Genomic DNA, 27,247 nt, shown 5'->3' with positions numbered 1-27,247 from the left:
ACTTCAAAAAGTAGAAGTACTTCGTTACTGACCACCTCTGGGTATATGCAGTTTTACGCAAAAATATCAGTCAAATATCTGTGGTCGAAATGCTGTGTCACTTCCAACTGAAAAGGTCCCCGGAATCCAGAGAAACCCGAATCGCGATTTGATAATAATGAACCAAATCCCAACGTCCGTGTTTGCAGTTGAATCTCTTGTATTCCTCTCAACACACACATGTGGCTAACGCCACATTACGGCTAAAGGCGGCATAGAAATATGCCTACTTGTATCGCTATCGCCATTACCGCTACTGTTTTAGCAGGTCATAAATTATTCAACAGGCCAATCATCGTATTTTAACCAAACCATTATTCGCGAATAAAGCCCCTATTGTCTGTGATACGATGCTTGTTCAATGTTCATATATTCTTGATACTAAAGTATTCAATTGAAAAGCAGAGGCATGAAGTAACATATTCGAATCAGTTGACTGTTGCGGCCCGCGAGCGATTTGAAGGTTAGAATCCGGCCCGCTACTTAAACCCTTCTAATGGATTTCTGTTTCTCTGCTGTCGCGGTGATAACGGTTACCACATAGCCTACTGTAGATCTAAGATTAGTTCTCCCATAAGCATAACCATTCGCATATTATGAAGGCTACTTGACTAGCGCTATTGCAATCTTCAGTGTTTGCTTATATGTAGGCCTACAATCATAGCAGCCCATAGTTTATGGGAATGGTCTACTGTGATGAAGTAGCATCCGGCGATGTCAAATATGTGTGGAGGCATGGCCTTTAGTAGGCCATGGTGGAGGGTCTCATTTTACATCGAAAATAAGTTGTCGCTACAGCAATTTATTGCCAGTGGAATCATTTCAATTTTTTTCTTTCAAATGATTTCAAGCATGATGGCAGTTTTCGTTACAGCAGTTTGTTGAAGATGGAGTCATTTTCAAAAGTTTCTTACAGAGCATTCAGGGCATGACAGAAGACAGTGGACACTGTGTCCGAGATAGCAAGGTTATGACCATGAATTTCAGCTTGCGCGATAGGTTTCTATCCGTATCTTAGTACGTGTGTAAAAGTGATGGTGCGAGCGTTTTCTTCACATTCGCATTTGGTATATTTAAGACGTTAACATTCGCAAAAGAATCCAAGTGGTTCTACCTTCGAATGTTTTATAGAAATAACATCATTCTCCTGAAATCGTAACATTTTGATCGAAATTTACATTTCCTCTTCCTATTACATACCGCATATTGGCTGCAAGAAACGAAATGCAACGAAAACTAAGATAAAACTTGTGGTGGAAAATATTGATTTGTGTTTTAATCAGCATTATGGCGAGCTTCGCACCATCCCCAAGTGTATTTAAGTGTAGTTTATTGTAAACAGTTTGACATTCGAATACCCAAGTTACACAAGAGCGAACAAAAGAGCGAACAGGAAGCACCTCAGCGTGTGAGATATAACACCACTCGTGTTTTCAAACCTGAACCGAGTGTGATTTCCGACCTGTTCGATCAATGACTGCTGAATAAACAACTTGCTGCACGGTATCATCCAGCGATATGTCAAATTTGTGAATCCGAATCCTGCTATTTATATTATCCGTACCCTATGGAGGACCTACCTTGTTTTCGGTCCTGCTGACATCCAATGTTCCCTCTAACCTGCGCACGTGCGCAAAGCGCAGTGCTGACTCGGTCTCTGCGCACAGAAAATCTAAGTTGCGCACAGAAAATCCGAAGTGATGACCTTTTTTTTAGTCGTTTCGCACTGTTGTCCAAGGGTCTGCGCAGTGAGTTGGTGAGTGTGCGCAGACTCGTCAAAAATTAGAGGGAACATTGCTGACATCAATCACCCAAAATCATGATCCAAATGTATTGTAGGATAATCTGCAGATCTGGCAAGGTTAGAAAGTGTATGACAGTAACTCATAAAGTATACTTATATATGAGTCGTGAACCGCAATTCTCACACCACATCGATCGTTTAATTTACGTGAAATTGGAAAAATTTCTTGCTGTTAAAACATTAGTAGGAAGATGTCTTCACGCTTTCCTCGATATGTACTGTGGCTAAACTGCGTGCATCAAGGACAAAAATAAAACTACGTCCTTACGTCCTTCACTGTATTGGGGACAATCTGCGCTGACAAGTTGTTACCATAATATTAAATGTTATGAAGTTTACATCTCTTCATTCTCTTTTATAACGCAATTTGATGTCACTATTATGGGTTTATCCGACGCTTTAGTTGCTAGAGAAATCTCGAGTTTACTCGGGTAATAGACTAGGAGAGAAAGACATTGTATCCTAAGCGCAGTCGGGTGTCAAGACCTGTTCCTTGTTCGAGCCGCATTTTGAAAAACATAGTATTAAAAGAGCCGCAACACAAAAACGAATATATTCGGTCACAATGAAGTGCAGGCATAAGTGTATCGAATAATGATTGTGTTGTGGTACTGTGAGCAATGTGATAGAGATTCGGCTGATAAAACGTTAGTGCAGTGTGGAGCACTTTCTTCAAATGTTTGGCCAGGGAATATGCTCGTTAGCTTTCATGGAACAATGAAAAGGGCTTTGGTATAGTTGTGTCAGCTTCTTTGTTGAAAGTTGTCAATAGTTTCTGCTCTTCATCAAGGGAAGATTCTATTCATGCTCATTGCTTATTCAACTGCCTGCAGGAACATGCTCCGTAACTGAGACTTAGGTGGGTAATTGTTGGGAAGGTTTTAGTGTTTAGCTTCGTAAGTTACTAGTCTTGTAGTGATTAAGTGAAGTCTGGCCGCTAACAGGTTTATCACTATTATCAGTGGAGGCAAGCTCTTTCTCACATTATGTTTTAAAAGTTCTATTTACCCGTTCATGCGTTCTTTTAGTAATTATTTCTCAACGACATTGTCTTGGCTAAAACTCAGAAGTTAATGCTAGTACTAGCCTATACAATACAAAGTAAGGGTGGTATGCACATTGCACAATTGCCCACCCGGAGTTGAACGTGACCTGCATTAGCGTGATTAATTTTTTCATGCTCATTGTTGATCACTATGGACCATTGTAGCGCATGAAGCGTTCATGGGAACTCGATTTGAATTAAATTGCTCAATTCCTCCGTAAACGGTTAGGTGCGTAATATATAGTGCCGGTATAGTGTTAATAGTGATTTATTGCATTGTTTTAGAATCAAGTTAAACCACGCATCACGATAGGGAAATGCATGTACAATGTGCATTAGTGCAATCACTATTAGTGCAATTTGGCCACCCATATGCAGCCGGTGAGGTCAAGCAGTGTTGGGATCAAGTCACTAAGGCTACCTTCGATTCACAAGGGATATCGAGTCATTGCACATTTTGACTCGAGTCAAGTCAAGTTACTCGACTTTTGAAGGTGACTCGAGTCGGTATCCGGTCAATACCGAGAAATCCATTTCCGAGAATGCCATTACCGAGAATGTACACCACCGAGAATTGACATGGATGCCACAGATAATTAACACCACCAACAATGGACACAACTAGGGTTGCATTTAAAACAAAAATCAATTTAAAACAAACATGTTTAAAACATGTTCTTTATTGTTTTTTTCAAGCCACGACGTCGCGAATATTCAATTGTGACGCCATAGTAAAATTACATTGACAATTATAAACATAAGGTAATAATAAGATCTTGGTTGCTTTCACACCTTATTTAACGTCCACTTGTAAGTAATAATTATATTTATTACACGAGCTTTCGGAGCGCCGCTCCTTCATCAGGTGTTAAAGTCATAAGGTAAATATACGGTAGCTCATTTGACGAAGTGTCTAGACCAGTGGTTCCCAACGTGGCTGATATCGCCCCCAGGAGGCGATTTGGCGGTCTAGGGGGCGAAAATGACGAAGGGGGCAATAGGGGGCGAAAATGGACAAAGGGGGCGACAGGGGGAGAAAATAGCGAAGGGGGCGATGACGCGTCAAAACGGTTAGTCAACCCACAGAAATTTAGTTACAAAAGTGTCAAATGCAACATCGAGCCGCGACAAGTTGACCTTTTTTAGTCAACCCGCCGGTGATTACAGACTGTATGCCCATTTTTCGGTAAACAAAATTTGGGGGGCAATGATCGGTGCTGAGCTTGAAAAGGGGGCGATGGGTCGAAAAAGGTTGGGAACCACTGGTCTAGACTACGTACTACGTACTACGTACTAAAGCTGTTTACGCGACTATTTTGCGTGTTCCAACCGCCCTATATCGTATACGTCGGCTATATCGGGTGGTAGTAATTGTCCGTAGGCTCATATAATATGTTTTTGGAAAGTACTTACACAGTTATGGCATGATTTTACAACTTGAAAAAAAAATTTTTTTAAAAAAGGCCTTTGTTTAAAACACTGTCTCAAATCAGGGGTCACCAACACGCGGCCCGCACCATAATTATTATGTAACCAAAAGCATGGTTTGGAAGCTGGTGTAGTGGCAGACATACAGTATATCGGCCAATATGAGCATGCGACAGGCTGTAAAAATGACGTCTAAATGACTTTCTGCTTTCATTCGCTAAACAATCATCATATTTTTGTAATAACTGTTCGATGAGCGCGAGGCATGAGGATAGTAGTAATACCATCATTACAGACCCACATTTGCAAGTTACTGTAACGCAAATATTTACCCCTTCAAGGTTTATCAAAGTATGGACCGCAAATAATATAATTTTGGGTCGAAACGGTGCTAGAGCTATCTGTTAATATGTATGTAATATTTCTTGAATTTATTGCAAAAAATCCTGCGATAGTTTTCACATATCCAAGGTCACTGTGTTGGATACTGTACCCAATAAGCGATACACGCAGAAAATATGACTTTATCATGAGAATTCATGATAAGATTTGTCTGGCTGGTTTTTCTGGAAAACACGCTCGAAGAACGCTGGGATGAACTAGCGTAGTGATGAGCAACCAGCGAGTTCAGGCCAATGAGACTCATTCATTTTGAGGCCAACCACTTCTGCATCGGGACACATGAAGACGTAAAGTTTTGGCCAACAAACCGCTGATGAAATGCGGCCCTAAAAACATAAGCGGCGACAAAACCTTGCCCAAAATATGACTGATAGTCAGGCCTGTTTATTTTTGGATTTTTCCAAAAATAACGAAAATAGCTTAGTTTTGGATGTTTTCAAATTTTCTTTTTGGAGAATCTCCAAAAATAAGAAATGAAGGTGTTTTGAGCCCTATTACTACTGAAAAACTCCACCAAAAGTTTGTTATTACCATGTATTCAAGTCCTCTAACACATAGATATCGTCAGTAATCTTGATCTAACTTTCCAATACATTCTTCACAAATTTAGTCTTTGGCCTGGAGAATGCCTTCTAAAGAATATCAATCAGTGCGAGACGCCCCGCCGAGACCCTCCTCCCACTTGATTTTCGAGATATCGGCCTCGAACGTCGCAATTGTGAGAATGTCCAACTCTCCAAACTTCCAAGCCTTTGCTCCTGACAAGCGCTCGTCAGTAATGAGCTTGAAACCTCTGATCCTTCACGAAGTTGCGTGCCTCATTGACTTGACATCCCAACACCCTCTGACCAGAAAACCTTCCTGGTGGCGGTCCTCGTTGTCCCATTACTCGCCTGGACACAGAGCTCGAAGGCGTTCAACAAGGCGCATGAGCTTCTGCTGCTCCATGATCAGAACGTCAAGACCATGAAGCTTCGTGACGCTGGTGCTCAGCTCTGTGAGACAGTGACCATGCGATCGAGAGCGATCAGCTGGATCCACCACTGCATCGAAGGTGCACACGTCGGACTGTTCTCGTCCATAATCTAAAGGAGTTTGGTACGGTTTCGAGTCAACCAAGAGGCCACCCTCTTCCTTGACAATAAACGAGCGTCAACAAACTTGGGGCGCGCACTTTCCATCTAGTGGATCAAGTTGTGTTGCTGTCTGAAGCATCAGCAGATCAGTCCTGTCATCGTGTGGACGAAGTGATTGTGACAGAGGTGGCGGTATATGATTTCGCCGTTCCCTTTGCCTCACTCAAGCTGCCTTCCCGTCTTCTCTATGTGTCGCACTGTAAAACTTATAGGAGTACAAAGGCGGAGGGGCGGGAGGGCAAGGTCAGCAGAAACGTGAAGTGGATTGAGTGGAAGTAGTTTCAGCGTTTAGGTGACCCTCTCCCTCACATAGATGCTGTTTTTGTGTGTTTTTATGAGTTTTCTGGTCGTTTACATCGCTCTGACTTGTTTATTTCAATGAAAAACTTGAAAAACATCATCCAAAAAAATCTTATTTTTGGATGTTTTCAAATCTATTTTTGGAGAATCTCCAAAAATAAAACCCAACATCCAAAAATAAACAGGCCTGCTGATGGTGGATGGCCAAATCTATCGATATTGATAATGATATGCTCCGTTGTCGGCCTGGAACAATCCCGTCCTTGCAATCTGAGTAGACAGTAGTTACGGTAGTACAACTGCGACACGCAGAGGAATTTAATTCACCATAATTTTTGTAGAGCTGTGTTGGGTATAGAATTGCGGTGTGCGCGTTCTGTATGTCATACATGTCCGTAAAATCGTAGCATACTACTGTAATATTAAAAATGAATTTCTTTTCATGGGTGATGCCCGGGTCGCAAGATGCCACAAAAACTCAGATTTTGGTGGTCTAAAAATCTGCTTTACCGTTATTAAACTGTTATGAATTCTCAAGTTAGATTGAACTAAAAAGCAGAACACACGGCATCGTGATATTATTTGCTCTTCTCATCTACTCACGAGACAGAAAATGGGAAATCGAAAAAAAAAAACAGAAGACAAGTTGGACCAACGTAACAAAAGGTAGCGAGCTCTAATGTGCGTATGCGTACTCTCCTTGATCGTTTGGACCTTAATTTCCAAGACATAACGCAAAAGCCTCAACACAAAAATGTGATTTTTTTCACCCTTTCGACAAACTGGAACCTCCGGGACCGTTTTGTTAGCTCTCAAAAATGATTTCTGCCAGCAAGCCTGATTCGCGAAAAATACGCTGTATTTTGGATAGGAGTGCAGAACAGAGCGAAAATAGTTGCATTTTTAATGAGACACTTGATAGCTTAAGCTACATAGTAGCTAATTTGTTGCACATCGGAACAAAATGTTGTTTCATCTTCTTTTTGTACAACAATTTTCGGTTAGTTTGTGCGAATGAAATTCATTTTACAAAAATAGTGCGAATGGAGCTCAAAAAGGTTGAAAAGCACTGGTATAGATTATAGAACCACTAGAGAGATTCGAGTCAAGTCAAGTCACTAGATTTTTGGAGGTCTAGGAATGGCTGGTAATTTGTGCTCGCTCCTTAACTGAAGAGCATACAGAAAGTATCAACAGCGCAACGTTTCTCTGTGGCGCGATTACATTGCGAACAACAAGCTCATCATTGTCGCGTTCACCACTGAAATTTCTCACTCTCACCGCGCAGCCGTTTGCTTGTTCCTGAGCTGCGGTTCGTTATGCCAGACGGCATTGTTACGTCACAGTACCAGATTCCATCACAATCTAAAATTCGAGACTAATTGTGGGGAATTCCATGGCCATGAGCGGAAAAATTTATATTTTCGTAATCAGTACAGCGGCGTCTTCCGAATGATACCCGTTTTATCTAATTTAGCGCTCGGCAAGTCGTTCAAAAATCACCGTAAAATTGCCTGTGGCCAAATGGAAAGTGTGACGTACCCCAATCGCAGTGAGCCGTGCGATGTGGCTGTGTCAACAGCAACAACCTACACCAGGAGTGTCAAACTCAACTTGGATTGCGCGCCGGATTAAAACCTTTTGATCGCCCGCGGGCCGGACCAGTCAATTGATTCCAAAATGTTGCGTCAAAAGCCATATCTTTCTTTTTCACTGGAACATTCGATTATTTTCAACACTATGCAATATGACAATACATATAATAATTCTGTACATTATACTGCGGATCATATAGTAGGCTTACCATATTTCGGAAATGAAAAAAGAGGACACTTTTTCAGAAATTTCAGACATGCAAAACTGGAGAAGAATTCTCAAAAACCGGTAAATTTTACCACTTCATGATCGGTAGACTGAAAAAAAAAAGAAAAAGGTCTTCTTTTCGCTCAGAGCTGAAATCACCGCTTTTCCCTCCGAAATACCCGCCGGAGCCTTCACTTCTGCGCTAATTTGCGGCATATCACTCGCAATTTCCTCTAAATCTGACCTAAATTTAAAAAAAAGAGGACAATAGGGCGTCCTCCGAGGACACTTTCAAAAAAGTCAAAAAATAGGACAAATCCTCTTAAAAGAGGACGTATGGTAAGCCTATCATAGGCTGTATTCCAGCAACGATGTTATTCGCAAACAACGGAATTGGCTAATTTACGATAAATATAATTGGCCGATTGAATATCTACCGTTTATACACACTACAGTATATAAACACTTAAACAGTGACAGTGACTACACACTACACACTGGCTACGTTGGATTGGAACAGTCCTATGCTCCCTTTGCTTTGTAGTGATTTGACGTTGGCCCTGCACGCCTGCATATTCGTTGTGAGGGATAAGAGAGAGAGTTAATAGTAAAAACACTTGAAGGAACTGCTCCGCACTGCTTAGACGTCATATCAGCCTGATTTCAAACACCTTGCAGCCCAGGCGGAGACGAACCGTATCACCACGCGCTAATAAGCTTCATTCGATAGCCTACATATTGCTGTGACGTCATACATCCCCACCCACCACTGCTATAGAGTGTATCACTATATGAGGATATCCTGGTAACTCTATACTCACAGAGCTTGTAATATAATCTGTTATTTCGATTTTACCTTGCTGTAGGTGCCCGAGCGTCTGTTGAATGCATTGCAATTGAGATGATTATAAATTCAATCGGACGAATTCGGACAGGATGACCACTTGACCAGTCGTCACCGGAGTGTAGATAAAATTCATCAACTTTGTCTACAATTGTTTATTATTCTATATGTCGTAATTTAAAGAATGACAAATCTTGGTAATCTTACAATTTAGACATTAATGTCAAAATATGATATCTAAGATACTTACAAAGGCGACTGGGATTACGTTGGTAGCATTTTGCGTGATTATGTTGTACATCAGTTCGGAATGGTCGATCAAAACGGTGAGTGATGAGTGCATGGTGACAGTAAATGTTCCAGAAAGTGAAGTCAAAATGAATGCTGTCCCTATATTTTCTATAAGTTAAATGTTATCAAGCGTAACAGGGAATTGTTATACGTGACAGTGAGGAATGGTATGCATTTATTATGTTTCCATTACAATTGAATACCTGAAATGCTAAGACTTGGGACGCTGGCCTTTGTGCAACATGCGGCATGGCAGATACAGTGGAGCATTTTTTGCTTCATTGTTCACGATATAACTAACAGCGAAATTATTTCAACAACATAACGCTACGGAACCATGTCCCATGTATAGACATAGACATTGTATCAATTCTCAGCCTCCCCTACACCACATTACCAGTCATTGACTGTACGTATTCTTAACCGAAATGCAACTATATTGCAGTATAGGGAAATCGAGTGTATATACCAGGGTCGGGCAACATACGGCCCGCGGGCCGGATCCGGCCCGCGACGGGATTTTGTGCGGCCCGCAGAAAGTTTCTACCCTGAAAGTGAAAATCTAATCTGACAGTATTGACAAATTCTATGCGTCACAGAGTGAATCCAAGTTGACCAACCCGAGAGTGATCGTCATGAAGCTATAATGTTCTGATCGGATCTACAATACATACATTTGCGAGCAAACATTTTCGACCATGACCATAACAAGACAAGGCTGCTTTCTGATGTTCATGTGCAGTCTTTACTAAGGGTTTCTATGTCCGACATGCAGCCAGAGATAATAATCGTAAAATCGTCAGATTATATTTTTATCTAAACACACGCTATGTGCAATGCGATAAGACACAATGCGATGTAATAACAGAGAGGAGGATGCAGAACGATCAGTACCGGTTGCAGCTGCGGCCTCTTAAACTGCTATCCACCTCGACCTAGTACCCGATGTCACAGTTCTTTCTTCGATGTTTTGTCTCTATTCCGCGGCTCTCTGTAGCTATTTCCATGCGTTGTAAGTGCGCTCTTTCATCGGGTCTTTTTCTGGGCTTTTCAGTCGACGTAACAAGCACAACGACGCAGGGAAAGAGACGCCCTAAAAAAAACCGACCGGAATCGAACCCGGGCCGCCCGGGCGGCAAGCGCTTATCTTTACTACGTTATCCAAGTTCAAAGAACTTGCTGACAATTTTGAATGAGCACGGATGTCTGATTGACTTCAACTAGTTCAATAGCTATTGAAGTACATTAGGCTGATATATCCATTAAATACTGTTTTTGGGCTCTTCGCTTGAACTAAAAGTTTACATCAAATACGATTTATTTCTTGTATAAGTGGATAAATACGTGAATAATGTATCAATTCTGTAATCCGGCCCGCCGAGTACTTTATTTTCCCATATCAGGCCCGCCGACCTGAGAAGTTGCCCGCCCCTGGTATATACCTACAACGCTTTGGTTTGGTGCACAAGCCCGTTGCTGCTAAGCACCATAATCCCAAATGTACATATTAGACCAGAGTTATGTTTAAAATTAAAATTAATTCAAAAAGCAGATGTTTAAAACCTGCCCTTTACTGATCTTTCAAATTTTATCCAAGATCACCTAGCTGAAATAAACTATAAATGACGGTATTTTGATTCACTTGGTTGCACGTCATGGCATGCGGTAGAACAGGAGAAGGAGATTTGTACGGCCGTGGTCACGTAATTCAATTGGTATGGGTTGGCAGCCGTCGACATGCAATTTGAATTTACGAATTGACTCTCAGTTTCTCGAGAGATTTTAATTATTCTTGAAATTTTCTTCAATGTGACATCATTTTTCGATTTTAACATAGTAGCGCCCTTTGCAATCAGATCCCCAAAGTACAGATACGAGCATCAGAGGAAAATGATGCGCCTCATATAGAAATACCAACTCGGAATCATGTGCCCTCCCTATAGCGACAATGATAATGACTGATGGGAGATCAAGAAATAAAAGCATGCACCAAAGTGACTAATAACAATTGGCCCGGCCGAAGTTGCATCATCATTTATAACTTGCCCTATTTTTTCGAGAACACGCCCTCCATCAATTTTACCGGTGAATCAGATCACATGTGCTGAGAAGGGATAAATGTTTGATAGTAACATGTAAAACTACTAATATTAATAACGAAATTCATCAGTGATTCTGAAAAAATTGTGGCGCTTCTCGTGACTATCGACAATCCCATAGCTTGACCACAGTCCACTCGTGCTCTCGGTGCGTGTATAGTAAGGCTATATGTTTAAATAGATTGGTCCGGAGTGTACCGGAAATGGACATAGACATAGTTTAACATGGATATTGGCGTCCAGGACTATGCCCTGGAATGCGGCCGTAGGCTACATGAGTAGTCGAAATGCGGCCGTGAATGGTGAAAAGGTTGGCCACCCCTGCGTTAGAGGTATTTTTGTAATAAAGAAACAATACATTTTTTCCGTGTGTCCAATCAATATTTTCACGTGACGAAGTCACTGAGAGGCTTCCACGGCAGACCTATAGCTGTGTGTAAAAACAATTGCTTGACCTTTCCTGTATTCTATTTAATTATACAGATCAACATTTAGCCGACTTATGTCAGTGATCGAATGCCATCTTCGATATTGCCATTGTGATATAGTTACAAATAGACAAGGTCTCTGTATCAATCGATGAATATTAGATAAATTATTTAATTATTTCGGTTTCGTTAAATGATGTTACCAATCTAATCTCGCATTTCACAGCTGAAAGGGCGCAATAAGGTTAACAACCGTCTTCTGAAGTCAACACAGGCAGACCAGGTTGGACGGATATCAAAGTGCGGCGAATCAAGGACTGCAACTATTGCACTCGAGTCGCCTTCACCCACGCCGCAACGTTCCCAATTACCGACCACCATGAACGGTAAAATAGTCGGTACGTATAGATAAGCGAACAATTTGTCTTCCGGACATTTGAATACAACATGCTTTCGCAGCGGCAAATCCTTCGGAAGAACTTATGGCGATAGTCGGATACGAACGTCTTGCCGGTGTTCAGAGAGGCTGTCACGTCAATAACGAACAGTTCGGGCTTGATTTGGACGCTATTCTCAAACTGACCCCCGCGCAGCGGCCGAGATATTACTTTTCGGATAAATATCGGGTAAGTGAGAATTGTAAATTTCCTATTGACTCGTTTTGGCACGGTGGTGTGAAAAGGTGCTCTGCGTGTAAATATCTCCATCTTATGATTTGGGACGTTAAATTCAAGCTTTTTTCGCACCAAATTGACATTCACTACATGGTACAGTATAGTACAGTACACGGAATTAGGTGAAATGAAGTCAATTGCATATTTTACGACTCTGTGACTGAAGCGCGAGCACGCCCGCTACACACGACGCGACGCGAGCTCTCACAGCGTGTGCTTCGCAATTCGCATGTTATACTTTGTCGTCGAGATTTAGGTTGGAAATTGATGTCAGGTGGAGGAGCGCATGACATTAATTGGCCCTCTGCTGTGACAGCTATAGTGTCCCCCAAAGTATATTTCGATGCAAAAGTGACATGATGTTGAGAGTTTTTTATTTATTGTATATTGTACCTTAGAATCTGCCATCCCCAGAACTTGCAGAATACTCCGCCGTCCGCCCATGCTTCTCATCTCAATGCGCTGCTCGTACAATATGAGTGGAATCTAAATCCCTATGCGACATCATTTAGCGATTTGAAAGCTAGTTTTCTGAGATAGCAGACCTCGGTTCTAATGGAATATTACATGTTTGTTTCCACCAAATCGCCCCGCATCACTAAGAAACAACGCAATTTACAGAATTGCTGTGTGCGGTGTATATGGTGTTTTGCGACAGATTAGGTAATTTACACCTGGTTGATATTCTCTGTTTTGATTTCGTAGCTGCCTACTTGTAGCACGGCCCACTTCTAGGCTTTTTAGGTCACCGCTCACACCAATCAGAGGGCGAGGAGGTGCTACAGCTGTGGATCATTCCACTGCGCTAGCTCGCCACTCAATGTACAGAATTATATCAGAATTCTACCGGGATGTAGTGCGGTTAGCAAGATCGGAAGGATCAGCCGACATTGACATGACATAGTAACTGTTTAAATATTTGGGACTGTCGAATATACAACAGCACTGTGACCGAAGTGTGAAATTACTTGTAATTAATTGTTACTTCTGTTGGATGGCAGAATCTTCCGAATAAAAAGTCATTGCTTAATCAATCGCTAGCAAACCTCCGCACGACTTTAGCGTGTCCAGAGTTTTCTTTACAGCAGAGCTGGGCAACGTGCGGCCCGCGGGCCAAATGCGGCCCGCGTAGCTATTCTATGCGGCCCGCGACAAGTTGTGCGGATTTCCAAACATAACTCTACTTTTGAATGTTTGATGTGTTAATTAAAACCATTGGCTGTATAAACTGAACAGGAAATTGGTCTACTTTAAAGCCTGTTCATTAATGTGCCATAATACGCTGTCTTCGTACCTGGGATGTGTAATAACATGCGGTCCCGTGCAAGCCTTCTTGAGGCTCTCATTGACTTTACTTCTACCTGTACTGGTGCTATAGACTTCAATAGATATTTTTCTGTGGCGAGGTAATGTCCATACAATGTTACTTCCATCGAGATAACAGCTATTACCCAAGCATAAATAGCAGACGTTCAATACTGCTCCTCGTATATTACCAGGCAACGTGAGTCCATAATGGATGGAAAGTACGTGAATTTACCAAATTCCATCCATATAGCGGGATGTAAAATCAAATTTTACCTTGAAAATGAGTTAAATGCACAATTGTGCATAGATACTTATGGTCGTACATCCCCGCAGCAGTTGAGTATTTTAATTGGTTTTGTTTTAATACCAGCTTTTTGATATTTGTTGGGGTTGTACATGAAAACAGAATCCACCACATACCAATGAAATACTGTATTTCCATCAGAACATGGGTGTTTGACACAATTGTACTTGTGCAAGGGCGCGAAAACATAATTCGATACCTGAAATGCGGATTACCTGATTTACACCCTACTCAGGAGTGAAAATCGTCGAATACACCATTTCTTTCTTACCCTGTAGATATTTTACGCATTTACAGTTTGTTTAATATAGTTGCACTCGTCAAGCCGTGTCTATCAATCCTACAATTACCGATATAGAGTATAGAAATGCTTACATTGTACACATGCTTTAAAATGGTCGTTGTAAGTACTTGAGCATTATTCAAGCGGCCCTACTCTGAAGTTCGAATTACTATAAAGGTTGGGAGCAACTTCACAGTACGTCAATTAACACTGAATATTTGTATACTGGAGTCACGGGTTAAACCCGTCACTTTGGTTTGTGCCGAGCAGGTCGACGAGTTTGAGGATTTTATTTACAGTCGGTCTTATGATGACAAAAACACGAAGACAGACACTCGCTCAAGGGAGGGCGATTTTCAGAAGAACTGCAAGGTTCGCTAAACATCAAGGCTATTTCACCAATCTGCACACTGCGCTGAAGGCAGCGACCATAGACAATAAGCTTGGTACCATCCCAAATACCATCTAAAACGGGGGGGGGGGCAGGCGCGAAGAAGCAGTGAAAGTAAAAAAGTTCCAGCTCCGCGCGATTCACCCCTCATGGTTATTGTTCTGTGTATTATCCGACCGTCCCTTTCTCATTACCTAACATCGACACACTTAATAACAACTTAAAATGCGCTGGAGAATATAGCTAAAAAAATTCACTCGGCCCGCCAACGTATTTTCCACTCATGATTTGGCCCGCGGAGAAAAATAATTGCCCTCCCCTGCTTTACAGTTACACCAATCGTCGTGTTATAATTACGTCACAAACATATACGTTGCATACCGAGAAAACTCAGCCACTAATGTATATTCCCATTGCCAGTGGTTTGCTACCTGGGGGTCGCAAAGATGTTGGATTTATGTTTCTGTCACTTTTTTTATATATAGCAATCAGCTCCCCAAATATGGCGTACGTAGGTCTGGTGGCTGGTGGCGAAGGTGCTGCACTGCTGCAGCTTACCAAATTTAGAGGTGGGTTTCGGATCATTGTCAAATCGCGAAATGGGTCACGAGTGTAGAAAAGTTAAATTATGTTTTAAGTTGTGCATAGTAGTGGGCCAGATTTACTCTTCAAGTTTTCAATGCGGGCAAAAGGAGCAAGGATGTCATGCATAACCGCTAATTAATTAATGCCACTGAGTTCAAAGCCTTATCAAGTAACCTTTTGAAGCATTATTTTTGCAGAGTACACTACTTATAAAGATGTCATACACAGGAATTTATTTTTATTGCGGTCACAATGCACAAGACTGTTACCTTCTGCTTGTTACCGATTTTGGATTCTTTGATATCAATTGTCCATGTCCAGATTAGAATTCCATACCTTACGGCGATATTGCCGATATGGTATCAATCCTAAATCATCAACTTGTTCTCAGTAAACAGAATTTGTTAACATTGGAGAAGCTGGAAACATGCTGGGCCCGCGATCATAGCGCGCCTGCCAGCCTTCAAAATATTTTTACGACTTAATCGGCGATCTCAGGTCTACTTCACAATCCATTTCCAACGAATAGAGATATATTTTATTGAACAAGGCTTATTCGATAATGAATACTACACATTTTATTGACAGCTACTTTTGTGCGAAGTACCGAAATGTGGAAGCACCAGCTGGAAGAGAGCTCTTGTTACAATGGAGGAGATAGCACATGAACAATACCCAGAGAAGATCGGAGGCGGAGAGGCTCACACATTGGGCGCGTATTTGTACGTATGAATTTTATTCACGTATATAGGTATGGTTGCAGTCAAAACAAGAGTCAATTTAAAACCAACATGTTCAGTGCACGACATGGAATGATTCTTGTATCCAAGAAATACTTTCACGCGGCAAAATTGCAGAGAGAGGAGTTCATGGCAGACTAAGGTCCATAGACCAGGGCATGGTATGGTATGGTATGGAGCAAGAATTTTCCATACTCCATACTTGCCTTCCTCTCTCCATACCATACTTGCAATTTTCCATACCATACCAACATTGTGCCATACCATACTTGATACATATTCCATACTTTCAAGTATAGTACTTTTTCTAGCACCTGTATTACCGGTATTGATATTTCGGATGTCATTATTGCTTAAACTAGCCATGATGCGAATCTAATTCCTGGTAATAGTTTTACAGAGTCTGTTGTGGTGAGGTGCCGTGTAGCCTACGTCTACTATACAGCTTCCACGAGCAAAATGAGATAGTCAGCAGATTGTCATCTAGGACCGCCCATAAAATGGACGGGCGACATACCGCCTGCGGCCCGCGACGAGATTTTGTCCGGCCCGCGGACAGTTTCCCGTCTCACATGATAATGTGGCCCGCGGCCCCAGTCTGCCGAGATTCGCCACTACCTGCCTTAACGTCAAATTTTAGTGACTGTATGTTATTATATACATGTGCGCACTGCACAGCGTGCAAGAGTGGACCTTACGCGTAAGTTCGTCGTAGCGAGATGACTTGCACTATCGGCATTTACGATGTACTCAACCCTAATGAATTGATATCTTGGTAAATTTTGGGTACCGGGCTTATCAAACACTTTGGAATCTTAATTAAGGATTGCACCGTGAGTTAGTTGATCACAGAGAAGCAGGCAGGGCGGCGCCTATGACAATACGGTTGTCAAATCCACATTGTATTCGTCATCATCGGCGAGAAATGCCTCTGAAGTGACATTGCTGTCGTTAAAATACATTCATTAAATACGATTTATTCCTTGTATATAAGGGCGAATAATGTTTCGATTCAGCAGTCCAGTCCGCCGAGTACTTAATTTTCCTATATCCGGCCCGCCGACTGGAGAAGTTGCCCGCCCCTGCTCCATAAGAATATCATCGCATTTCCGGTACATTGGCATGAGGCACATGCAAGTTTGAAGTAAATATTCGCAAAATAATTTATAATATAGGCGCACCCATAAGATAACCCAGCTGCAGGCGATCAATACTGCAGCGATCTGCGTGATTATTAGTACAGTATTTGGTTGGGGTTAGCGTGGCGAGAATTTCAAACTCTATCTACCCCACTCCCTGATCTATAATCTTAATGCGAGAGCGTTTGAAATATGACCAATAAGAGATCTCGGTATGTAAATAGTGTAATTGTGCAGACAATATTTCAGAGGAAACGTAATTATCAACAGTGGTGGCTTTTGGGGTGGGCGAGGTGGACGGTCGCCCGCCCCCCCCCCCCCTATTTGGATTTTGCGCTTTTTTCAAGGAGAATGACGAGTAAACATGGAAATCCGTGCACCAAGCAAGAATATGATTCCGTACAGATGTGTCAATCATCATCAAATCACTGCATTTGTTAGAAAAGTCCCGTATCCCGATAATCATCACATCTCTGCGTGCGGTAGAATTACTTAGTTTTGATGTAGTCTATCCTTAGACACATGCAAAATAGACATGGGCGAATCCAGCACCTGGGCAAACCTTTGTGGTGCTGAAAGATAGATAATAATAACCGATGCGGAAGGGGGGTCTGGGGGGCTCCGGCCCCCAGAAGTTACGGATAGATACTTATAGGGGGGGCCCATAAGTCTCGCCCAGGGCCCCCCCGTTCGTAGGGCCACCACTGATTATCAATCACATTGAGCAATTAGTTCGTTTGCATCATGAGTCCTTGTAAGCTGTCGTCACTCAAGGAATGAGGTAGTTAGAGTGGCCTACATTACCAATTATTGCGTCACACGATAGACTTATGTTCGGAGACGAGATGTCTAGCTAGACTCAGTAGAATATCGGATCAACATTACTGTTGTCATTATTACATCACAAAATCATGTCATTCCAAGTGCCCTTATAAAACCGTTGCGTGTATTTGTTCCTACACAGCGTTCAATAGTTCACGTTCACACATAACAAAATCGATCGTATTCCGGGAACAGCGAACAATGTACGCTTCATGAAGCTTGCACAGATCACGATAAAATGTATAAAATACCAAAGTATGGAAGTATGGAAATGTCGTTCCGTACCATAGATTAAAATCTTCCATTCCATACCATACTTGCATTGTTCCATATTCCATACCAAAATATCGATCCATACCATACCATACTTCCATACCATACCATACCATACCATGCCCTGCCATGGACACAGAAACAACTGCATGCGTGACTTTTTCCCATATTCATGCCAATGTTATCAATAAATAGTCTATCCTGCTCCATGGAGTGATTCCCACAATAATCCCCCTGATTGACCACACCATATGCACGCAGGGAATTCATCATCATTTATGTACTTTGATAGGCCTTTGGGTTTATCGATTTCCTCAACATTTTTCAGTACCACGAATGGAATAGAGAACGATATCTTCCAACGATGACATTCTGTTATTAGAAATTTCCGGGCAAAATTCATCCAGACTCGCGTTGCAGAAACGTATGGCGTAATTTCAACAAAAGTGACCCAGCCAGCGTCGCGAAAACCAAGGAGAGAATCTCCGACTATACCAGAGTGATGACAGTTCGCGAACCGCTCGAGAGGCTCGTTTCCGCATACAAGGACAAAATGTTACCGACTGGCAGCGGCGGAGCATCGTTTGGCAAAATGTCTCAACGCATCCACAAAGCCTACGCGGGTGGCATTGGTAGGTGGTCTTTTTGCCCCGGGTCCTAGCATATTTCTGTGTAAAAGTAGGCGTGCACGTGCATTTTGACGGTACAATTCGACACAGCCTATATCGACTGTTCAGTGTTCAAACAATTGATTTGCCTCGGTGTGATTCGTAGGGGTGTTTTCAAGAAGTTGTACATGCCATTTTTTCAGCAGCTTCGCCTTCGCGTGAGATAAGTCCAACCGCGTAGCAAACATGAGCGCTGATTTACTCATTCAACCCGGTTCCGGATTTTAGCCTCAAGTCTAAATCCAAATTTTGCATCATGTCGATCTGATCGAAGCATAGTTGTTCTTGGTATTGTTGTTGGTATGAAATCTTCTACATCGCAAAACGGCGTGATGAATGCCAATCATTTATTTACTGGATTTCATGGTCGTTTACGTTTTCGATATGGCTATAGTTCCATCACCAGCGACATCACAGACATAACAGCTTCGGTATTGACAAGTATTGTATGTATTACGCAGCGTAAAGAGGCCTATATTCAGTCCGGTGTATAAAAACGGAGTTTGTATTTTTTCAACTAAATTTGTTGTAGACGCTCGAACAGTATTTCCCTCTAACGTAAGAGGTCGGCGTGCCTTTATAGTCTTCAAGGACGTCAATAAACGTCGCTTACGTTGAATTGTTTTTGACGGAGCACAACCTGTGGCAAAAACCTCACCAATTTACATAAATAATATTATATCGTAGTTTAGACATGGCATGTACCAAGTTTTATTAGTTCGTCGTCGTTAGGCGTGCGTGCAATTATGCATTCGCACATAAAATTCAAACGACACAAACTGAAACTATTTCATGACCCGATTAATTGAGATGACGTGACTTGTCACTTTGAAAATTTTCGTGACTGACCTATAGTTTTGACTTATCCTCATGTTGAGTACACCCATATGTGCTTTGCAAGCCGCATGTAACGAACCGCCTCTCCACATTCGACACTAATATTTGTGTATGAATTATCGGTGCCACTTGCTTGGTCAGGAATACAACCAACACCCATCAACTGAACTACTAACTGATCCATGGCATGAAATTTACTCCTTGATAAGACCAAACTTCAAGACGTTCAATACCCTGTCAAAATTCCCTATTCTGGAACGGTTGGTGGTGGAAAAAGAACGAATTCAGTTCGCGGCACCCTGGACAGTTCCACCCCCCACGGTCGACAGATCATTACTTCGGCTTATACGAAAGGGGGACTCGCCGATCTCAAAGAAATCGTGTTTCAGAGATTACCTTTTCGAGTGCCACGACCAAGCCGTCGAGATCTACACAGACGGTTCTAAGACGGCTACAGCAACGGCTTTCGCGATTTACATACCATCACAGTCAGTCCGACTTGGCCAGATCTGCCCGAGTTTATTTTCCGTTTTCCAAGTGGAGATGCTAGCTATCGCTAATGCCCTATCGTCAGGCCTGTTTATTTTTGGATATTGGGTTTTATTTTTGTAGATTCTCCAGAAATAAGATTTAAAAACATCCAAAAATAAGCTTTTTTTTGGATGATGTTTTTTCAAGTTTTTTAGTGAAATGCACGAGTCAGAGCAGTGTAAATACTGTTAAAACAACCAGGAAACTCACAAAAACAGCATGTGTGTGCGGGAGGGGGTCTCCGAAACGCTAAAAGTACTTCCACTAACTGGAAGGATCAGAGGCGACACGACAAGGGTTGAAGAGGCGGCATGGTATGAAATCGTGCGAGTGTGGTGCGTGCGGGACCTTGTGACGTAGGCCGAATACCGCCACTTCTACATCAATAACTTCGTCCACACGATGATGTGACTGAATGGCTATCTCCAACGGCAACAGGACTTGATTCAGGAAAAGAAAAGTATGTGCCCCAAGTTTGTAGACACATGTTGGTTGTCAATTAAGAAGATGACCACTTGGTTGACTAGACACCGTACCAAACTCCTCGGGGTTATAAACGACAAAAGTCCGGCCTGTGCACCTCCGCTGCAGTGGTGGATCCAACTAATCATCCTCGAGCGCATGGCGACAGAGCTGAGCACTACCGTCACAAAGATTCAGAGACTTGGTCATCTGAACGTGGAGCATCAGGATGAGCTCCATCGCCTGGTCGAACGCCTTCGAGCTCGGTGCCCGCTGAGGACTGGGACAATGACACCCGCGGCAAGGAAGGTCCTCTGGTCAGAGGGTGCTGGACTATCAAGTTCACTGAGTCACGCAATTTCGTGGAGGATCAGAGTGTGCACTGTGCAGTCCTTGACCTTCTCGAGAATATCGACGAAGAAGAGAAGCAGTCCACGTTCGAGGCAGCCAGGAGCCTTATAGCAGGGCTCATCGACGGCATAAAGAAAATTGAAGTTGCCGACAATGAAAGGGTTCTGCCCTGTCTACCACATCAAGTGGTGCAACCTCGTAGGCAGGACAGAACAAACACATCTTGCTCTTTTAGATTCTAATAATATAAACAAGAGTGATACATATATGTAAGCTACTTTATTTGCAGCTCAGTGAATTGATCGACAAACACCGGGGGGGGGGGTTGTCGAACAAGTGGACACCTGAGTAGATACAGAATATCGAAGACCAATTCCAATCCATGTCTGTCTGATACAAAATGGACGTCACTTTCAGGCACATTATTGACGAGCGACAGTTCCTTGGACCCACATGGCTCGATGTTTCCCACAACTGCGACGGTCGAAGCCGATTTCTCGAAAATCAACTGGGAGAAAGGTCTCTACCGGGCGCCACCAACTGATTTTTATTTGGAGGGCATTCTCCAGGCCAAAGACTTTGTGACGAATATTAGAAAGTTAGATCAAGATCACTGATGATGTCGATGTGTTGAAGAACATGAATACATGATAATAACATACTTTCGGTGAAGTTTTCTATGTAGTATTAGGGCTAAAAACACCTTCCTTTCTTATTTTTGGAGATTCTCCAAAAATAAAATTTGAAAACATCCAAAACTAAGCTATTTTTGTTATTTTTGGAGAAATCCAAAAATAAACAGGCCTACCTATCGTGGATAATCGATCATGGCAGTCGAACCGATAAATATGTTATTCTGACAGATTGTCGTAGTGTTCTGCCCACAATCGCCACCCCGAACCGCACACCGAGCAGAACGTTCAATAAGATTTTTCCTCTCTTCCTGCAGTTGGTAGGGATGGGGATCGACGTTGCCTTCTCCTGGGTTCCAGGACATAGTGGCATTCCCGGCAATGAGGTTGCAGATGAACTTGCACGTTCCACCGCCTCTTTCGCATTTGACAGTCAAGGAATACCTCAAATTACCTATAGAGATGTCAAGAACGAATTACGCAAATACGTCCGGACTGAGTGGCAGACCGAGTACCGTTCAACAGAGACGGGAAACCACTACAAACGTTCCCACCAAACGGTACAAACAACATTTCCCTCGATGCACAGATCGCGTTTGCATGAAACGATAATATTCAGTCTCCGGTCCGGCCATTGTCGCCTAAAGGGTATTTATTTAAAATAGGCTGCATCGACACGCCTTTGTGTGACTTATGCCTCGTACCCGAGAATGTGGATCACTTTCTCCTCGCATGCCCAAAATACGATTGGCACCGAGCATATTTAATTGATTTCTGCTTGAACTTGAAAGTTGAGTTCACCACATATAACCTTCTCGTACGACCAGAACTTCTCTCCCCTCTCGTCGAGTTCGTCCTGGCCAGCAATGTTTTGATTTGAACAAATTTTCTTCAAGGCACACGATTTGCGACAGGTAATACGACATTCCTGTCGTGGCGCACCAGACCGATAAGGTGACAAGCGCCACAATGTCCCATTTTCAAAATTAATAATAATAATAATCCTCATGTTGAAAATTGGAAGTCGTCTTGCTCTCTTCGGTGTTGGCACCCAGGAGCGCGAAAGGCGTTTTATCCCCGTCGTTTACTTTGTTGGTCAACATCATGACTGATGAACCTCATTTCATTTGTTAAATTTGCCGCCTCATATAATACGCCCCTTTGAATCCGCTATAAGAGTACCATCTGTAGGTCAACAATATCGGAACTATCGTTTGACAGAAAACCGCATCACAGAAGTAGCACATGCATCGTGGAAAGAGTTTGTTCGATATCTCCTCGACAAGAATCGAACTATCTACATTGATGCGCACTGGCAGTTATTTTCAAAAATGTGCTATCCTTGCATAAGCGCGTACCACCACATCGCGAAATTGGAGACTATACATTATGACGCCCAATATGTATCGCGGTTGATAGACTACGACTTGTCACCGTTCTTTCCTGGTAAGCAATGTACTCTTCAGGTTTAATCACAGGCTATTAACGCTGGCCCTTAACTGGCTGTGGCACTTTTTGGCTGAGCGTTCAATCTTTCGCTGACGTTGCATTAGTAGAAGTACAACGTCGTGTAATAACATCCTCATCCTAATCCTTTTCTCGTGGTTCTCTGGGACAGATTAACACAAACGATTTTTGTTACAACCATGCAACGGCGCGCTGTAGATGCATCTCTGGCTGAAGTTGTTAATAGTTGAAATTTTCATGCTGGCCATTCCTACACCCCGCACGTGGCAACATCTATTGTTGGAATGTATCGTGGATTCAAATAGATTATTTTATTGTTCTGAGATTTAGAGTTTTTGAATTAGTCTCATCACGGCGAGTATAGTCTGCCGCTGTTGAATTGGGTATATAGATGATGTATTTGTAGAAAGACAAAAACAATTTTCACGATAATATTTGCTTTTGTTCAACAGCATCGAAAGGGGTTTCACGCCACCGTAAATGGTCGACGGAATATCAAAACTATTTTAAAAGCCTTTCTAAAGAAGACCGAGAAGGACTTTACGCCATGTACATGGAACAGTATGATTTGTTTGGATACACGAATCCAAAATCTTTGCTGATTCGTGACGAGTAGAGGCGATCATGGCTTGTTCCTTTTAAAGAGTCACGCCCTGAATCAGTTATGATTGTGTCAAGACTGTGAATTGACCACTAGACAAGAAACTGGGACTACTTGCCTACGTATTGTTGTGGCTTGTACCCTGTAGATCTGTCGAAGCCAAGTGTAAATTTTACAACTGTGATATTTCTTTTCATTATCGGGTATATCGTAAGCAAGTGTAGGCGTTGAAGCCAAAGCAGTAAAATTTAATGTCGTAAATCCGCGACATTAAACTATTGGGTAAGCGAGTTGTTGGTTCGAGTCTCGACTCTGCACGTTTCTATGTGTCGGAGGTTTATTTGGGTTCCTCGTCGCTAACCACACTGTCTCAGCAGTGTTTCGAAAAGCCCAGAGTGATGGTGAGCCAAGCCAAGAAAGTCGGCAGCGAAGACCAAGTTATGGGCGCATGAAAAGCGACAGAAACTGATGGTGGAACAGCGCGTGCATGGATGTCGTCTGTAGTATGACGAAAGACCTTAAAGACATCTGACGTTAGGCTACTGTATCAGTTCATTAATATTTTCATCATTTCAAAACACCACAAAACTGCGATACAATGAAAAGATAGGATGGTGTCGAAACGACTTGCAGTATAGTTTTTGAAATCTGACACCCACCTTGGCTTAGGCGAAGTAGAGAAGAGGCATGCACACTGAATGAAAAATAAAGCAAATGATATAAAAGGCAAGCGATAAAATGAGGTGGCATGTAGCGGACGGCGAGTCGATATGTTAGGTCGTGATCCGGTAATTCTGTGGGCTGACTAAGTATTAATTTGGAAGAAATTGCTTACATTTCGACTTGAATGCGGATAAGCTCGACGACCGTCGGATAGCCGTAGAGATGCTGTTCCACAATTGGGATCCGGCAAACTTGATAGAGCAATGCGTTTTCTTATATTCCGTCCTGATCATATGGTAGTTGTTCTTCGTTGACGCGCGTGTGCCGTACTTGTGCGCTTTTGACTCCGAGGGGAAGTAGTCGTTCGAGGGACAGTGACCGCAATGGAACTGATACATAAACTTGGCAATTTCTAGCTTCCTCATATCTAGAAGACCAAATCTTTTGAGTCACGATTTATCAGTTGTACATCCAGGCCACCGTACGGATTTGGAAGTGATACGGATGATCCGATGTTGTAGTTTTTGCAGTGGGTCAATCGTGTGCTTGCTGGCAGCACCCCAGCAAAGAATTCCGTATCGTAACGTTAATAGGAATATAGCAGTGTTTCTCAACCTTTTTGTCTTCGCGGACCCCTTTTGGACTGTCACGGACCCCCGCGGACACCCTCAAGTTTTAGTTTAAATTTAGCTCAGTTATCATCTAACCGTCATCTCTCTTGTGCAAATAATAACTATAGGCTAGTGATAAGCATCACACTATGTGTAGAAATTCGGTTTCTGTGTGGATATCCGCGCCTTCGATTTGATATAAACGATTGCCAAAGATCTATTCCCAAATAGATAGCTGTTGGCGAATGTAATATTAACGTATACCACTTGTGACGACACCTTTTGGTATGATCGCAATATATATAGGCTAGCATCTAGCACCAAAATTGAGAAACAGATTATTTGATGAGCGTCAAGCCCATCCATTTCCATGTGGCAGATAAGATTGAATTTATTCTGGAATAGTGGTAATGTATATTATATATGAAAATGAATTCTAAGGCAAAGTTTCAATCCCGTTACTGTGACATATTAGGAAATAACTTCAGGAGTTTATTTCAGACCATTGTTCACTAATTTGCTGAGACTGACGACTTCAAATCCAAAATGATTTGCAAACCTTTCGAAGCTACCCTGATTGGCCTTACTACTGCAACTTAATATTTTTTCCACAAACTTCATCAAAAAACCCCTAAACGACAATATGTTTGTATCAGTAGCAGGGCTGTGGAGTTGGAGTCTGGGTAATTTTCGCTTGATGCAGTCGGAGTCGTGAAAACTATAGTAGCTGGAGTCGGAGTCGTGGGGAAAACACTGAATGGAGTCGGAGTAGGAGTTTGTGAGAATGACCCTGACTTCGACTCCGACTCCAACTTCTCTATCATGAAAACATTTGCTTTCAAAGAATTTTCAATAGAATCTTTATGTACCACCAATCACTGTTATTAATAACCGCATACAGATCAGGTGCGGCCAGCCCGTGGCACGCAGGCCAAATTTGGCACACGAGAAGGTTAGGTGTGGCCTGCGAGATAATTCTCGAAATTATTCATGGCATCAAGTACAATTGCAAGGCCAACGAAAATTTGATTCGCATGACCGCGAAATTTGATGATGACTAAAACAACAGTTCTGACGCATTGACGTATCCAGGGACCAGCCACATTATCCCAGATCTTCGTATATGACCATAAAGTAGAATATTTCATAGCATATTTATTTGACTTGAAATTTTTCTCGGTACTTCGCATGATTCATTGTCACTAGATTTCTTGCATTCAGTATTTGAGCCCCCTTCTGAAAATTATTAATACATATTATTCACAGAATTGAGTCTGACTATATTCACAATTAAGAGATAACGTGTCGTCCAACATGCGGCTTCGCTTGTGCACTCGCAGCGAGATCGTCGACAAAACATTAGCACAAAATCATAGAAGCATGTTCACTCGTACCGTTGTGGGGAAGCGAGTGGCGCAGTTGGTTAAACACTGGTTTATGGTTCGAGCCTCAGCTTTGCCATGTTTCTATGTGTCGGAGGTTTATCTGGGCTCCTCATCGCCGATCCCGCTGTAATACAGCGCATTGAAAAGCTCAGACGAAGAGAGAGCCGAACTCTTGAATTGAGGCAGCAAATGAGCCGGAAAAAAACTCAAAGTGGACAAAAATACATTATGAAATTTACTGTGCGGGCGCAAATGACCAAGCTGTTGAAAGCGCCAATTATATGTGTCAATAAAACAAAAACAAAACTCATACCGTCGATTTTGCTATGTCTAAACGTCGAATAATCCTGTCCTTGCTAAATGAGCCCATTGCTATACAGATGCGACCCCCAATGTATGTTAGGAACATATTTATTTATATAATTCAATCATTATCTTGCAAAAAAATTTCGCGCTCTGCGCGACCAGGGCCTGATTGCGCGTTGCACAGTTGCATGACATATTGTTATCAATTTTAAAGCGTATTAATATAAGTCTTGTTTGCAATGTTACCTAATTCGGTTCTCTCCTATCGGACGACTAAAAAAAGGTTATCAACATTCCAGCTGCCCGTGCAATGGTTCGTAAATCTCATGTGTCTCTTTGGCCGAAAAAGTTGCCCACCCCTTATATAGATAAAATTAGACAATTCTGGCGAATTACAACTCAGTTGCACACGGGAAGAAGATCGCAATATGCGTTTTCGCGATGCAGCCAAAATTGATGCATTTTTTGGAATTATACCATGATACTGTGACAGAGCAAATGCATCGGCCGGTTTTGTAAAATTGTAAAAATGATGTAAATATGACCAAACGATGCTTCCCACTTGACAAAATTAAAAATATTTGTAGTGTAGCTT

General features: G+C 42.2%; 1 protein-coding gene and 1 long non-coding RNA gene across 3 annotated transcripts in view; both read left to right on the top strand.

Moving 5' to 3' along the window:
• The window catches only part of LOC145455353 (uncharacterized), a 167,720-nt gene extending 141,053 nt beyond the window's left edge, over positions 1–26,667 (top strand). Inside the window, exon 2 of the long non-coding RNA XR_013920321.1 lies at positions 24,944–26,667. This is a non-coding gene — a long non-coding RNA (uncharacterized LOC145455353). The remainder of the gene's footprint in view (positions 1–24,943) is intronic.
• On the top strand, positions 8,089–26,667 carry LOC145455349 (carbohydrate sulfotransferase 9-like). 2 transcript variants are annotated; one of them, XM_080333315.1, is made up of 7 exons: positions 8,094–9,127; positions 11,846–12,017; positions 12,079–12,245; positions 15,753–15,886; positions 18,559–18,770; positions 22,841–23,065; positions 23,539–26,667. In XM_080333315.1, exons 1-7 carry the CDS (start codon positions 9,032–9,034, stop codon positions 23,700–23,702), a joined length of 1,170 nt encoding a protein of 389 aa, XP_080189441.1. In that variant the 5' UTR covers positions 8,094–9,031; the 3' UTR covers positions 23,703–26,667. The 2 variants fall into 2 exon arrangements, with proteins under 2 accessions (XP_080189442.1, XP_080189441.1); XM_080333316.1 differs by lacking the exon at positions 22,841–23,065 and having other exon boundaries at positions 8,089–9,127.
• Positions 26,668–27,247: the final 580 nt, after the last annotated feature.

Source organism: Botryllus schlosseri, chromosome 14 (assembly GCF_051294905.1).
Source record: "Botryllus schlosseri isolate E-star chromosome 14, Bs_hap1, whole genome shotgun sequence".
In the NCBI taxonomy this organism is placed as follows: Eukaryota; Metazoa; Chordata; class Ascidiacea; order Stolidobranchia; family Styelidae; genus Botryllus; species Botryllus schlosseri.
This window is presented reverse-complemented; position numbering and strand designations above follow the sequence as displayed.

Excerpts from the sequence above, each read along its gene's own strand:
- LOC145455349 (XM_080333315.1), top strand. The coding sequence starts at position 9,032 with ATGATATCTAAGATACTTACAAAGGCGACTGGGATTACGTTGGTAGCA. Across the intron at positions 12,018-12,078 it reads CATGAACGGTAAAATAGTCG|CGGCAAATCCTTCGGAAGAA; the intron begins GTACGTATAGAT and ends ATGCTTTCGCAG. Across the intron at positions 23,066-23,538 it reads CTTGTCACCGTTCTTTCCTG|CATCGAAAGGGGTTTCACGC; the intron begins GTAAGCAATGTA and ends TTTGTTCAACAG.